The 17279-nt window shown below is 37.7% G+C and overlaps 1 protein-coding gene across 6 annotated transcripts in view; it reads right to left on the bottom strand.

The window, feature by feature from the left end:
- The window catches only part of STXBP5L (syntaxin binding protein 5L), a 207800-nt gene that overhangs the window by 90213 nt on the left and 100308 nt on the right, over nt 1–17279 (bottom strand). For all 6 annotated transcript variants that reach the window (XM_064519788.1, XM_026103445.2, XM_026103448.2 and 3 more), the window contains exons 5-6: nt 16182–16316; nt 6854–6917 (exon numbers count right to left, since the gene is read on the bottom strand). In XM_064519788.1, the coding sequence (XP_064375858.1) occupies nt 6854–6917; nt 16182–16316 (199 nt within the window). The remainder of the gene's footprint in view (nt 1–6853; nt 6918–16181; nt 16317–17279) is intronic.

Here is a 17279-nt window from a genome sequence, read left to right on the forward strand (position 1 = left end):
AAATATATAAGCACTACAAAAAAAAATGCCAAACTGATGTGCAAGACTGTAGTTTATGCTATACATAACCTGCTTTCAAATTATCTGAAAATTCAGCTTCTGAAATGGAAGACCCCCCCCCCCCCCGCCATGCTTTATATGCTTCCTTTTTTCTGCAAGGTCATGTGACTGGCCAGTCCTCATAATATCTGCTGAGAAATTATGAATGTAGCGTGTTCCTCTCAGCTGTTACCTTCCTTGTCTCCCGGTTGGAGGGAAAACTGTTTGATACCTAACTGATTACTTAAGTAACACCAAACTAAAGAGTCCCCACATCAAACTCTCACTTAGCTACCAATATTTTGTTTTCTATTGCTTTAAAAAGATTTTGAAGAAGAAACTCTTGCAGCAAATAATAAACTACATATTTTTCTCTGAACTAAAAATAAATAAACTAGTAAGCCAATTTTTACTTCTTTTAGAACTAGTATGCCCTATAAACACCCACAATTGAGAAATATCAGTAATAAAGATTTGTCTAAAGAGGAAAGAGAAGAAAAATAACAATCAGGAGAAAAAGAAGAATGAACAAATGAACACAACGCTTTCTCCTGGTCTGTACTGAAAAAACTGAATTGTTGGTTAGATACAGTGTTGAGTACACTTCATTTAAACAATTTATTTCCACGGTAACACAGTTAATTTCAGTTCTTATGAAAGACGTAAAGTTGGGCCTTAGGTACCCTGCAGATTGCTCCTTATAGAGCCCATCTTTGTAAGAATCTGTCTTGGACATGAAGATTCTGGGAATGGCCAAATTGACAGGCTCACAGATTTCTGTTGTAGACTGTTTTATACACCTAGCAGTGATAATTGTAATTGTTCTTTGCCCATAAAAACACGGATCACAGAATACAGGAAAGAATTTGGAGTTTCTATATTAAGAATTTGAGCAGAAGAGTGACAAGGATATTTCTTAGTCTGTGAAACCTTATCAGGATCTTTGCAATCATTTCAGCTTGCATATGTCATAAAAAAAACTTTACTGAATTGAAAAAGTGATGTTTTGTTTTGCAAGATAAATATCATTAATGCATAAATACCACTGCAACAGTCTGGGAATTCTCTCAGACCTACTAGATATGATTCTTTATATAGCTGTGAGAATATTCATTATGAGAAGATGCATTACATAATCTGGGAATGATTTATAGTCTAAAAATTTAGTGCTTGAATATGAATGATACCTCATTATTTAAGAATTCTACTCCTGACCAAAATTCAAACTGTGCTGGAGAAATTCCGCAGGTTCTGTGGATTCTTCAGTAGAGTGAATATGAAAAAACGTCCTGTTCAGACAGCACAGAGTTAACTAGATAGCACTGGTGCTGGGATGCCATGTGGTATTCTGGGTTAGTAGATTGCCGCTGGGAGAATGAACAAAGAAGAGCCTTACTGCAATTTCTTTCACTGCTAGTGTAGTGATTCTAGCTGGAAAACTGTTGTTCACCAAGGACATAGCGATCAACATAACAGTTAACCTTAGGTGCAGGCCTGTGCTGTGCTATGCTGTGCTGTAGTGCATAGAGCACTTGGCGTTCAGGCCTGTGCTGTGCTGCACATATCCTGTGACTGCAGGATAAAGTCACTTGGCTAAAACATAACAGAGGAGCCCGTAGGCAGCTCCCACTTGCCACTGTGTCCCACTGCACCACCTGTGTGTCCTTGTCTTAATCTTAAAGTAAAGTAGCATGTTCTCATGTGAATATCCTTTTGCTTGACAGCAGAAATGATGGATAGAATTGTTTTGTTCTAAGAAAATCCTGTAAGAGCTCTAAAGACCAAAATGCTGAACTTCTCCACAGATTAGATCGGCACAGCGTGCCATGCCCTGAGTGGAGGTCTGTCTGACGCTGCACAACTCAGGGTTCCCAGCATATGCAGGGATGTAAGATTATCTATCCTCTTTTTCCTTTTTGTGTTAGCTCCAATAAATGGTATTCTAATCAATACCTTACGAAGTCTGAATGCCTTTGTTACTGAGGTCATAATGAATACTAGTACTGGTGCATTACAGCTGGGTATCAAACCAGTTGAGTTGAGCTCACATGTTCCAGCATTCTTCTCACCTCAGCTTTTGTACAAATGTAAAAGGAAACTGAAGGAATAGAAGAACATTTAATATGTGATTCTGCTTTATAGTAAATCTTTCTCCCTGGTGAAGCTGGCTTGTCTTTTGATTGTCATCACTCTCTTTTGCAAAGACATTGTGCTTCAGGTAATTACTATAAGGTCAAATATCTCCTTTCAGAGACAGCTGAAATACTTAGCACACAACAGCACCATAGAATTGCAAGATACAAAGGGCTGTGAATTCAGGTAAGGAGTCCACTGAAAGATGAACAGCTCTGCTATATAGCTGGGAATCTCTCTCTCATCTGCTCAGATATGCCATTGTAGCCATGTTGTTTAACTGATCATACATTGGTATGACAATAAAAGTCAGAACTCTGACTGGATGAATATGATTAGTCTCATCTCCAGTATATTTATGGTGGTCTGAATTCTGACCTGTCTGGACCAGAGAAAACTCAAAAGTTCTCATGCCTCTTGGTCATGATAAGCAGTAGAGAGATCTATAACAAAAACTCCATGTCTGTAATATTTAGTTCAGTGGAAAAATAAACATCCATAAGTGCAGTTGGAGGAGAAAATATAAACAAAGAAGAAAAACACCTGTAAATATGTGTAAAAGGGTCCAGGAAGAGAGAAAAAAAGATCTCCCTTTAACTTGAATTTCATGGCATCTCTTTTAATTACTCATAATTAATCATTATTACCTATTGTAACTCAGACTCCTGAACACGTTATAGGCTTTTCATACATTCAGCAAAGTACATTCTTTGTCATTTCTGTGGGAGGAGGACCCCCTCTGTGACTCCCACCTGTTAGATAAAAGTGGACATATTCCTGTATTATGGAAAGTCCTGGAATTTCTTATTTATTTATTATTTGTAACAATTGTATTTAAGTGGCATTCAGTGACAAAGATGGATAAAAAAGTTCTATTTTGCTACAAGCTGTACATATACATGATGCATACATGATAGCCATATACATCTCCCTACATTGAATAATTTCAAATCTAAACAGAAAATTAATAAAAGAACTGTGTTGACATCTCTATTTTTTACATTGGTGTTGAGATAGTCCAAGTTTTTTAAGGAGTATTTGATTTAGCAGTGTTACTTGGGAAATTTTTAGCACTACAGGGTGACCCAAGGAGTATCTCCCAACTCCTCTCTCTTGGACATTGTTAGTTAGCAGGGAGGAAAAAGAATGGCATCTCTTCCTGCTTTCTGTAAGTTAAGAACTTTGCAGAAGACTGAATGAAATTCAAAGGGGAGAGGAGCCAAGGCAAGGTCTTCCGCATCTAGTGGAATTGCTGCATATTTTGCCTTAAGAAAGTGAAATGCTTTTGATGATGGTGCCTTAGGGAGATTTCTTCTTTACCATCAACAAATTGCATTCTGGTACATGCCATCACCTTTCCTTGTTCTGGTAGCACTAAACAGCTCTGTGTAGGGGGTGGGGTGGGGGAACTCTGCCAAAATGCCCACTGTATTTAGGTGTTATTAGAGCTCAGGATACAGATTCAGTGACAGGAAGTTTAGTCCACAAGCTAATGGTTAATAACATTAAACCATTTCCTATTAAGCTTTCTCCAGTTGCTGAAAAAGATTGCTGGGCAGGTCACTGCAGTTAATGTCTTCTGTGTCAGCAAGAAAAATCATGTTTGCTACAGATCTGCCACTTACAAATGTCTACGCACTTCAGCTTGTTACTAATGCACCCTTACTCACTGATTTGGCAGACAGTTTTATTTCATGCACTCAGTCACCAGGACCCCAAATTGTTCTTAAGTGACAATCTAAATGCCCAGATTCTGTCATCTGTCTTCCAAACACAACATGCCGGATCCGTAACAGAGACTGTCTCCAAACTCTGCCTTGACAATTTGTGCAGGGCACTCTGGAAAACTTTTGAATGAGAGAAGTCTTCTGGAATTACACTAACCCTTTTGGCACAGAAAAGCTGGTCATCAGTCACTGATATCAACGACTGAACTGTTAGGAATATAAAGAATTTTTTTGAAATGAATATACAGCTGGCACACAAACTTCTGCAACTTCCGAAAAGAGATCTTATGATTGTCCTGGCTTGTCTGCGTTTTAAGGCCTGTGTCCACTCATTGCTCTCTAAACATCAGTCCCACAGGAGAATGCTACTTATTTTCCTCAGTGAAATGTGCCTAGATCTGTAACCAACTTTGTGATATCCTAGGGCAGGATATCCAAGGTAGAACACAAGAATATTTGTGTCTTCAGCAGTGATTACAACTGATTTGTACCCACCATTTAATTCCTGAAGCATATGTAAAGGAACACTGGTATCTGCTGCCCCCTCATGAAGTGATTTGGAGAGTCTGATTTCTTCCACAAACACCTCACAACGGTCTTTGGTTGGCTTGAAGCTGAAAAGCTAAGCAGGGTATGTGGAACTGCTTTGAAACTGCTCTTTGTGATCTGTTCCTTAAGGACAGCTGTACTAAATTAAACAAAAGGTCTATCTACCACAGTATCTTGTACTTTAATGGCCAAAAACAAACACCAAAGAAGAGCATGTGAAGAGGGCAAGTACCCATGACTGATTTGCTCTTTTGATTGCTACTGAGCACTAAGCTGACATTTTCACTCAACTATTAACCATTACTCTAAAATCTTACTACAAAACAGTAATGATCAGCTCAGACTCATTGTTTTATATGCTAGAATTATTCTTCCCCCCATATGTAACACTACCCATTATTTACACTGATTTTAATTGCCATTTTATTGCTGAGTTTCTGAGGCTCCTGAAGTCCAACGAATTTGGTTGCATGACTGCTTACTCTCTTTTCTATGTTGCTTATGACTATGTTGAACAGCAGAAGTCCCAGAAGAAGTACTTTTTACTCCCTCCCCTCTTCTGAAGAATGATTATTTTTTCCTTTATTTTTTCAACCAAAATTTGATAAGACTTAGGTTTTTTTCTCTACTGCTGGTTCTTGTGATCTGCAGCTATGTCCTGCACATAGTGCTTGAATCTTTTTTTTGCATTCCTTTTTCTGATATCTTCCAGTAAACATCAAACTGAATTAATTCCACAGTCTTCTGCACCTACATGTAATCACCAGGTGCATTCTGCAAATCTGCAAGTGTTTTGCTAGCATCATTTGTCTTCACGCTACTCTCAATCTATCAATGACACAAAAAGCCTCACTGGAATGGTTTCAACATGGCTTAGATTTTATTCTCTCTCTCTCTCCCCATGTTTGTTCTTCATAGAGATCCATCTGATTTTGCCATTGCCAGGGCCTTGTTAGTATGTTAGTACTTCAGCAGTGCCCAGATGTCTCCAATGTGTCCTCTGAGCAAGAAGCAATTGTATTTCTAAGCAAATTCTTCTATAGCTCCCTTTCCTGAGACCTTTTCATCTTCTCTCTTTCTGCTGATGGCAAAATACTTCAGATTTCTGTTTGGACATGGTACATGACATTCCTTTAAGGGATGTTCACTCCCAAGACAATTTTTTTAAAAATTATTGTATCCTTATTCCCTACCCTGTGTACTTTAGGTAGGTCATCAACAGCTCCTGTTGTGGTCAGAGGACAAGAGCTATGCCTGATCAATGCACCCTGACTGTTACTGGGTAATTGGTTATCAATAGTTAAATAACATTTCTTGACAACTTCTGGTTTGAAGCTGAAACACTATGCTTCATAATGTTTAATTGCCTTCATTTGCTCTATCCTCAATTGCTTGATCTATTGTAATTCTTCCAAAATCCAATCTGAAATAATGAGCAATTGGAGGGCTAACTGGCAAGTGCATCATTTGGACATAGTTCAGCTTGCAGTATAGAAAAGACTACGGAATGACAACACAAATGAAATTCAGATGTAGCCTCCAGCCTTTTTTCCTATACACCCATATTAATTTCAGCATAAAGTCCCCAATATTACATCAGAAATTCAGACTGCTGGTAGTTTCCAATTACCATCACCTGTTACATAACTGAGGGACGCAGTCAAATAAATGCACCATTTGCAAAATGCAGTCTGGTATAAATACTCACTGAAAAGCAGTTGACAAAAGTCATCACAAAAAATGATTATATAGTTAAATGTCCCTTCTACACGGGCAAAATGCTCAAAAATTCCTTACCATCATATAAATAAAAACAGCACAAATAAAACTGGTATTGTGACAACCAAATAATCTGACTCAGATTTTGCCTCCTGATGGTATCAATCACTGCCCTAACTTTCAGACTATATGTTTTGCTTCCATTGGTTGACAGCTCTTTGCTATTCTGAGCTCTGCTCATGAACAGCAGCAAGTTCCAAATGTGGGATACTATCATTAGTATTCTTGCAGAAGAAAAGACTTATGATCTCATGAAAACTTATTAAAACTTACGAAGGTTCTCTCAAAATAGCATGCTTATCCAAACCTGAAGTCCTCACATGGTCTTTAGTCAATTCTTTCTTAAGCAAAACTCAAATTTATTTAATCAGGAGTAATTTTGACTGACTGTAGATTTCAAAGTACAGTATGTTGTTTGTATCCCAGAATCATAACATTTTTCCTCACTAAAATTCTCCGTTTTCCAGAGAATTGCTTTCTAAAAACCTGTAATTTACTAAAAGTTCCCTTACAGATATAAAATGAAAGCAGATAATTAAATTAGTGAGTAAGTAAAAAGAAAGTCCTATTAAGGTCAGTGAGGGCTATGAAATATTGCAATATTTTATATCATTAGTTGTACTCACTTTTCCCTCATCTCTTGGGCTGTCACTTAAATGTACTACTGGCCCAGGGTGAGTCTTTGTGGATCTGCAAAACAAAAATCAATTCAAATCTGTGAATTTTTTTGTATAAAGAGGTAGATGCTTATCTTAATTTTCAGGTATGTTCACCTGTACTTCAAATGGTTTAAAAGTCATTCTAAAAAGCCCAACAGGAGAAGATACTTACCTGAAAGTTATTGATATCTTTCTATGTCTTCCTCTTACTTCCTTTTTGCCCTGCTATTGGCAAAGACTCTCTTTTGTTGATAAATCCTTTCTTTTCTCATTTTTCATCTCGCTAGTTTTCCTATTACAGTAAAGTTTTCATCTAATTTCTACTTTTTTTTTGCCATTTCTGTGGTCCACTCCCTCTTCCTGCCCTCTCTCTACCCTTGCCTGATTTTAAGGTTAATCTGTCAAGAATTCATTAAGTCTTCACTGGTTTCCTTTCAGTAACTGATATCAAGCCCCACCAAATTCCAGTGTCATGAATGGTAGGGCTTCAGTAACCTCATCTACACTGCTCCATCAGCTTCAGTGAGGTTTCCGAGATGGAGCATCTTGCCTTTGTCCATTCTACAAAGCCTTATGGTATCTTCAGACCAACTATTACAGTTACACTCACAATGCATGTTCAGGGACGCTCCTCAGCCATTAGACCCATCCCATGAGCCTTCCTAACCCACTGTAAAGATTCCCTATTGTTCATGCTATCTCCTACCTTTTTGTAATAACTATCAGTAACTTATTATGCAATTCAGTACAAGGACTGCTGCTCAAGTCACCATTGTCCAGCACCTGATAGCAAATGCAAATCATAGGAAAGTAAAGGGACAGATGAAGATTTCTGAACTGTCACCTTTTCTGACCAGTCCTTTGCGGTCCAGTAGTCATACAGAGCAAAAAGACAAATGCCAGCCTATAGAGCTTCAGGCTATTTGAATGACTGAACAGAACAGGACCTTTCCTCCCTCTAGATTCTGGGGCCAGAGCACACATGCCATAGAGATCAACATAGGATTTAGACTTGCTCTCCCTACTTACATGGCTGGTCTGTGTTCAGCAAAGCTCACTAAGAGAAGAAATATGGCAGAGACTGGCAGAGCCCACATCTAAAAGTCTATGGGCTCCCAGTTGAAAAAAATTATGCAGGAGACAGCTGTATAAAACCACAACAAAACAAAAGGTTCTCCAGCCAATGTCCTCAAAGGAGTCCCCGAAACTAAGAGTGTGCCTCCCCATTTGGCTCAAATACTGAATTGTAGCAAAATTGGCCTCTAAACACTTTGTTCTACCATGCTAAACTCCAAATCAAGACTGAGGTTGGTATGCAAATATTTCCAGGCAATTTCAGCATTAAAACATTGTAGAGTAATACATATCCTCACAGAGCCCTCCTCTCCATAACAATATGTCCAACATCCTTTAGAGCATGCATGCTTTCCTGTGGCCTCTATTTTTTCCCATGAGATGTTTTAAATATCTCAACTGTTCGGACCTCTCAGGTTTGGGTGTGTACCAAAGTTAGGCCAAGGCAGGTTGGCAAAGACCTTCTCTCATATTTATTTATGAGCTGAAGACAATGAAAAATTACTCCAGACATCCTTAGAACTTCCAAACTAAGTTTGTTCCAGACCAAAAAGATGCAAAACTTTGAGTCATCTAAAGGCCAGGCAGCCTCACAAGACTATACCCCACCCCTTTACATGTTTTGATATTACGGTTAGCTGCATACACTACTACAAATGCCAAAAATAAGACTTGGCTTACAAAGCTAGTGCACTTCTACGGTGAACCTTCTGCATGAAAGCCACGCACCACCTTCAACTTTGGCAGATCACGTTTCCACAGATAACTGCAGTATTTTACCTTCCTAGGTAAATGTTTAGGTGAGCAAGGATCCTCATGAGCATTTTACAATATATCCCAGCACAGAAGTGAGATCAGCAGGAACACAGCAGACAGTCTGTTTTTAAAGTAACATTTTATACAGACTGTGTTTAATGGTGCGAGCAGCAAGTATTTAGTTGGCTTGAGTCATGGCATGCAGAAATTCTTCCAGTGGACTGTTTGCAGACATGGTTAGCAGGAGACCTGGCTGTCATTCCTGTCCAAGCTAACTCCTCAAAGGGGGTCTGTCAGGCTGAGCTTCTGTTTCTGAGTAATCTATATTGAAATAAAAAAAGCATTTCTACAAGTGAGGCCCGGGAGCAAGCAGGGTAGGCAGTGACAGGGAACAGAGAGGTGAGATAAGGATATTTGCAAGCAGGGCTTAAACCTATACATGTTCTGCACTGTATGTCCTCAAGGAGTGAATAGGACATCCTGGGACATTCTAGCCTGCTTTGAACTTTGTTTCTGATATAGGTTCACTGTCTGGACTGGTCAGAGCATGCTGAAGAAAAGAACTAGGTCCATATGGGTTACATGCTGCCATGCATAATTTTATTCCCCAGCACCATCCAGCATTGAAAATAATGGCTGATGGGAAAAGAAGAGAGTAAAAGAATATGAGGAAGAACTGGGCAGAGGGAGGCAGCATCCAGAATTTTTTGTTGCCAAATGAGAACTACTCTAGTACACTGTTTATACACTTTCCTTTACCTTTGTGCCTAGCTTTGGGCAGCACTTCTTACTGTTCAAAAATGCTGCAGTTTCAAGACTGCTCTACGTTGATTAGCAAGACAGGAGACTGAACAAAGCCGAGCAAAAGCCAGGCATGACTAAGCTGATGACAGACAAAATGGCAGAAGGAGCACATGCATGCAAGCTGGCTGGCAAGGTGTGCTGGTTTTGTCCAGTTATGCCAGCCCATTGAGCTAATTAGTAGGCAAGTTCGGTTGCTTGGCAACTCCAGCACTGGTATTTGACCAGGAATATTGGCAAGAGGGAGGCAAATGGAAGAAGCAAGGGAAAGAGCATACTGTCTCTCTGAGCTAAAGGCTGATCCCATCTAAATTGTTCATTGTACTTACTAATTTTAAAAGTTGAGAACAATTTAATCAAATCTGCATAACCACCATTTTCTTTTTAAGCGATATGTATTATTGCATACTAAAGCAAGCCTCCATTTACCTTTAGGGGAAGGTAAATTGTTACGTGACCTGTAGTTACTCTATATTACATCTAACTTTAGGCTAATTATACTTTCATTGTCACACAAACTTCTTTTTCCTCTGTAAATGATATAGAATTGTCTTTTAATACCAGTCTTTCCTTTCCTTCATATTCTTGCAGGGGAATATACTCAGATTTCCATGCCGAGACATCAGCTAAAGGGGATAATCTTCACCAATACCATACATTTTCCTACCTTCTCCATTTTTCCTTCTTGAGTTTACTGTAGCATGATAGCTGGGAGATCCTGGGAGGTTTGCATCCTGAAACACTGTAACAGAATTTCTTTTTGCTTTTCAAGATATTAGGCACTTTTTATTTTCTTTAGTAGCAATATCTTTTTATTAGGTTTCTAGCCATTTCTTTAGCTTCATAGAGCTAGAGCTTCATGTACGTTATTGTTAAAGTTGATTCCAACCACTGCAGTCTGTGTACCAAATTTATGAAACTATATTTTTTTCCTCTATATTTGACGCAAGTGTTCTCTTAATATTCATATTATCTTACCCCTCACCACTGTAACAGTTTAGCTGCTCTGTATTATAAGTGATTTGGTCAGACATTTCCATTTTTTTGCAGTTTTATTATTTTACTTTGGCAAGTATGTCACTCTATCAAAAGATAGACCTAATGAACTATTGTTCTGCTTTCACACCTACACCAGCACTCTTTGCTTCAGCTCTTGTTAGCTCTTTAATATCAAATATTATTACCATGATTGCCTGACAGCTGCTAGCTTTGATTACAGGTAGGTAAGAGGAAACAGAACATGTACCAGAGTTTGGCAGTCACAGTACTAACTCTGTCAGAAAGTGAGAAAGAATCTTTTTCAAATAACTTAATATCCCAAGACTCATTTCAGACTTGCCATCACAGACAAGATCTCACATAAAGTTTCTGAGGTGATGACAACAAGATGTTCTTGAAGCATTCTGGGATTAGAAAGCCTACTCCCTGGCAGTCCTTCTACTTTCATTGCCTTTCCAGGGTTCTAAGAAACATTGTTTTTTATATATATTCTTTCCTTGCAGAAACAAGAAGACACGCATCAAGTAAAGCATTTGCATCAAAACTGATTCTTCTTTGGTCTAAACGATGAGGAATGTTCATAATGTGCAGCACAACGTATTTGATTTAGTTTCTAAGCCTCAGTGCTGTGTTGGGGGAGATGTTTGGGGAACAGTTTGTTGGTACAAAATAACACTACTTCAGATGGAGCAGGGAAGAAAACTGTGCATGAAAGGGACATAGCCTTCTCCATTCTACATGGTCTTTCCCTTGTTGCTCTGAAGCTGCCCTATGATTAGATACAGAAGGAGAGACATGATTAATCATTTTCTCACTGGCAATGCAACTTTCTTGCTTCTCTTGAAGTGATACCATCGCTCCTAGTGCAGAACAGTGGAGTCCAAAACTAATCCTAGAAACCCAAATCTTATCCTTTGTGCTGCACATTAAGACCAGGAATATGCCAAAGGAAAATTGTTTTTTAATGCAAATGTCTTACTTGATACATGTTTTTTTGTTTCCTCGAGGAAAGTATAGATAGAAATAACAGTGATGTCTTTTGGAGCTCTAGAAAAGTGTTGCACATAAAAGGACTGCCAGGCTGTGGGCTCTAAAGTCAATTTCTCCTAAGGGTTAAAGTAAATTTCTCTTAACGGTAGACATCATGACTGCACTACAAGTAGGTTTATGGGAAGTGATTTAGTTAACTATGTTATATCAATAGTATTAGTTTACAGAACTCATGAAACACTATCAGAGCTACACATAAAGTAATTACTATTTGCATACAGTACATTATACTGTACCTGCAAATCTCTACACAAGGCAACATTTTGCCTCATTGTAGCTTTAGCCCTGGCAAACGTAAAATATTTTATTTCCTCTCACGGCTATTACGGTAGAGTTGTCTAGGAGATGATAAAGTTGTATGCTGTCATACAGCAGCAGAGAAAGGAAAACACTGTTGAATTAAATTAAAAGCTAAAGCAGAGATCCAGAAGTTCCTGGAAAAGATGAAAATGTGCTGGGAAACCAATCACATTTGAGGATATCTTGAATAAAACATACTGCTGTTTATGCCAGATATTTCTTTATAGGCATTCCTTCTAGCTGTCTTCGTGACACTGCATAAAAAGTAAGATCTTAACTCTAGACAAATGGGAAAATAGGGAAGCAGCAGCAGAAGAAATAAAGTGGAAGTGAAATGCTTGAGCAGAGAATTCTTCATTCCCAATAACTAACCGGGATACAGCTGAGAGTGACTGAGAAGATAAAGCTCTATAAAGAAATGAGAAGGATAAAAACTAAAGCCAAGCTCATAAATAGCAGGTCAAGTCCAAAAAATATCAGCTATGAGCTGCAGTAAAGAAGCTCAAAAAGCTACCTTCAACTGAGCAAGAAGAAAGAATGAACTGCTTAGCTGTGAGAGGAAAAAGTTCACAAAAACAGACTGCAGAAGAATTGAAAAATGGAACAAAATGTTCTCATAACACCTGTATAAGACTAGAAGTGTGTTAACAAATTATTGATTCATTTAACTGTTTCCTATTTCATCAGAAATTATTCCTGAGAACAGTATGTATTAATTTATTTGCTGCATGTTCATCATGGGAGAGAAGAGCTGATATGCCAACTACATAAAACTTGACTCTTAATGAGAAGAAAAAGAATGAAACAGAGAAACTATTTACTGTGAAAATGAATATTCACAAAACTTGTAAGGATACAAGGTTTTCTATTAGTTATTTTAAAATTAGAAAACTCAAAAGGAAGAAGTCTTCAGCAATTTTATAATTTGGAGTGGGGAAAATGTGGAAAATATATAGATGATGTGGGAAGACATCCCATCATTCTGGGAAATTCTATTCACTCTGAGAAACTGAGTGGCATAAGTAACACTGAAAGAACTTCACGAAATATCAAGACAATCTTTAAAGCAGGTAAAAGTGATACATGAGAAAAAAAAGGAATTAAACCAAGAGGAAACATTTTTTCTTTTGGAAAAAAATAGCAAACAATTACAGAAGCACCAGGCTGTAAAGATTTCTGAGAAGTATGAAAATCAGCTAGATTTTTCCTCGGCTTTCTTTTCCAGTAAATTTGACCCAAATATGCCTGCACAGAAAGCAAATGCTCTGCTTCCAAACTTTACAGAGAATAGTAACATCTTTAAACTAATCCCACACTTTGAAATGATACAACATATCTGACAACGAAAAACAATGTTATGAGTACTATTACATCTTAAAGATTCATTCATGGTCAGGCTGAAGCTGTTCCTGAGGGCATACATACATATGTTTTGCTTTTTTCTCTCATCTTTGAAAGTACCTAGCATCAACAGGCCCTAAGAATTTATAAATCCCTGAGCAACCTGGTCTGACTTCGTAGTTCATCCTGCTATAAGCAGGAGGCTGGTCTAGAGGCCTTCTGAGGTGCCTTCCAACCTGAATTATTATATGATTCTAGAATACAAAAAACATGACAGTGATACTATATTTAGTGGATTAAAAATATCATCAAATAAGAACACATCCATGGGCCCAAAATAAAATAGTTCTTGCAAAAATACAGCTTAATGCCATTGAAAAGGAAAGTCTACTACCAAAAGCCCATCCTCATGTAATGCACCTAGAGTCAATAGCTTTCAATTGAAAAGGTAATCTATGTTATGCTTTTCCCAACAAGAAAGCAATAGTACTGGAAGAGACATGATAGTCTGTTATTATCTTATTCCATATTCCAGAGATAATTGCTATTATCTTATTCCTTATTCCATATGATAATATGAGATAAGATAATTGTTATTATCTTATTCCATATTCCATTTCAAGTTACTTATCCAGGAAAAGTTAACTAGTTTCAACATCAGCAGTGCTATAGCGTCTGTTAAAGGTGCCTGCTGTGATAAGCATCACCATTATCCCCAGCAGCCTCTCCCTTAAATACAGAGAAACTAATCTGAAGAAATACAGCATCCCAGTATCCACCTGTGTATTTACAGGTAAGGACAACTTCCCCCATCCAATATCAAGAAGTACAAGAGGAGACTGAATGGAGAGGAAGCAGCCTTCTTAGGCTAGCACACTGCTTACAGTGATCAAGGTACACTTCTAAGACTGATAGAACTAAAAGCAGTAATGAACTAATACTTGTACTCAGCTGTCACCACAGTGGTACATGACAAACTACAGTTTTTTTAGAAGAAGAAATGATTATGGTAACCATGCAATATCTCTGAGTACTTGAGGTGACAAGGCATATCTGTATTATGTTGTTATCGTCTTTAATAGCTTTTTGGAAGAAAAAAAAATCAGAAGACATAAACATACTTTGCATAGCCAAAACACAGTGAAGAAATTCAGGAGAGGCTGCTTGTTTACCAGAAGGTTCCCAGGAGGTAGCCTCTTGCACAGCATCTAGCCTATCGCAGCAACTCAGTACTGAAGCTTATTAGTAAGCAACCCTTGCATCCCACATACTTTTTCATTGAATAAAAGCATCATTCCAATCATTTCTCAATGAAAGAGCTATATTGTAGCCATAAAAAAAGAAAGAAAAAACTTATGCAAAAGAGTTTTGAACTAATTAGGAAGTGGAAATAGGTGGAAAACTTCTGTTTCATAAAAACTTAAGTTTCGAAATTGGTTTCCATGCAGAAGAAAAGCATTCTAGTCGCCGGTGGAAGAAAAATTCCAAACATTCATGAAACAAAAATGTGTTGCTCTCAAATTCTCCAAGACTTTATATACCCAACATAATGCATATAATACTTTTTTAAAAATATATATATAAAAAGAAAACAAAACTCTAAATATACCAACATTATCAAAACAAAATGAGAAAGAGGAAATAATTAAGAGGGTTTTCTCCTGAAAAACATCACCAAAATGAACATATTAGTTCTGGATTAAACCACATTTTCCAGCAGTATTTTTTCAACTGGAACTACTGAGCAGAGCTGAGCAAAGTTTTACAAAAGGAAGACAAACATACATTCTAAAATTCAGAAAAGGACAAAAGTTTTACCAGAAGACTGTATGAATCCTGATTACCATTTGAATCCTTGAGCTTATCTCCTTTGAAGAGAAAATTGGACTTTTTATAACTCTGCCTATGCAGTTTGGCAGGGGCAGGGCAGAAGAAGTAAAAAGAGGTATCAGTTTTGTCAGCCTGGGGGACACAGTGAATAGTAAGAAGTCAATAACTATAGAGGAAACTAGGGAAAGGGAAGGATTTTGGAGAAAACTGACTGGTAACAATGTGATCTCTGCTTGGAATAGAGAATTAGCTCCACCACTGAAAGCTAGGAGGCCTGTAAACTTGTTCTTGGATGCTATCGCCTTGGTTCACTGAGCTTGATTAATTTCAGTTTACTACCTAAAGTTACAGGTACCTCACAACATGAAGCAGATGTCTCTGAAACTGCATGAAATACTATGAGTTTGTCTGCAGCGTCTGCAGCACTTCTGTTTCCTGGAATTTCACAGAGGAAATAGCAGAGAAGTACTTTTTCATTTTTACTGAGACTTTTACTGGCAAGAACCAAAGATTCATCCCAGTCAGCACATCTCCCTCCGTTTCACATACACTGCACACACAAGCTGAGTTAGCCTGTCAGAGAACTGGCATTTGACAGCCACCCAAAACTGCTCATTACCTTCTCTTTTAGTTCATCAGCAACTTTTCATGGAGATCATCAGGTTTTGATGAGCCTCATTTAACTTTGAGATTAGCCCTACTTTGAGCAGCAGCTTGGTCTAGAGACCCCCAGAAGGCCCTTCCAATATAAATTATTCTACAGTTCAATGAAGAAAAGTTATACATAGCATCTGAAGACCAATATTCTCCATTATTCTCTTCTGAGGATGTTTGGAAGAGATCAGACTATACCGATGAAAACAGTAGAGTCCGAATTTGTGAGATTCACGATTATCTATATTTAATCAAACCTGAGAGTTATACAGGTTCCCAAGTAACTTAAGAATATAATTACATAATCATATATCTAATTTCCTAAAGTCCCATAACAAACAATAAATACTGTACAGGCTTTCATTAAAATAAAAGGTTAAGAGACCTGTAAATATCTGTAAAAACAAAGTATTCTTAAGAAGGAATCTGTAGACAGCTGCCTGCGATATGAAAATGACCACAGACACAAATGCAAAAAATCTGCACTTACAGTTCTATCGCCTTGTTCCACATGATAACGTATCCAGAAAGAATGAAGGACTCAATATTTACAATGTGTGTATTTCCCCTCTCTGTTCCAACATAAAGCCATTTACTCTGGAAAGGTAGATGGCAGTAAGTAATCCTGTAAAGGAAGAAAAAAAAAAAAGTGCGACTGAACACTGTATCAACAATATTTTCAACACATTTACAGATGAAATAAGTGTCCTTTGCATTTTAAAATTTGAGGAAAGGCTGGGCAGCAGTTTTCAGCAAGTGCAGTTTTCATGGGTCATCTGCAGGAAAGTCACACTAGAAAACCTGAAACAAAAAAGGGCTATCCTGACTGCCTATAGTAGGGGCAGGCAAAACGAACTGTAGCATTTGAGCACAACGCTAGTTACATTATCTCCATGAATATGCAAACCACACTATGAAAGTATCCAAGATTCTCAAGCTAGGCTTTCTTATTTTCATCCTTACGATAAGCTATTCATCCGATTCAGCAAAGAGGAAGTTAATGGGACATCAGCATGATTAATGTTTTGAACAACAGACGTGTAACACCATCATCCACAAAAGAAAACATTCACTTTATTGGCTGCTAGCTGGGAGAGTAGGGCACTAGCTAGAGCATTACCAAGTGCAGTTAAGCATTTTATGATATATGTTCTGAATCCTACATTCATATCATTCTTAGAGGGTGATATACCAGTGCTGTATTAGTTTGGATGTCATGATAACTTCTCAGGATAATACATAAAAATTTTCACAGATATGATGAATGAGTAGATTCAGGTTTATTTAATATTCTAATATTCACATTCAAACAAAACTGATTCTACATAAAATATGAAACCATCTGTGGCTGAAATCTAACTGAACACGTTATCTGCACAGACTACACTTCATCTGATCTTATGGTATAGCCTCAGGAGGTTTGACAAAAAGCAGGTTTTTCTTTTGGCATGCCATACGTGATTACATTTATCAGCCAGTTCCACAGCCAAAGTATTTCTAGCTTTGATATACAAGCTGGAGTTAACAGCTATGCAATAATTGTCATCCTTAAACAAACAAACAAACTACGAACAGTATTCATGAACAT

Source organism: Dromaius novaehollandiae, chromosome 1 (assembly GCF_036370855.1).
Source record: "Dromaius novaehollandiae isolate bDroNov1 chromosome 1, bDroNov1.hap1, whole genome shotgun sequence".
NCBI classification, from domain to species: Eukaryota; Metazoa; Chordata; class Aves; order Casuariiformes; family Dromaiidae; genus Dromaius; species Dromaius novaehollandiae.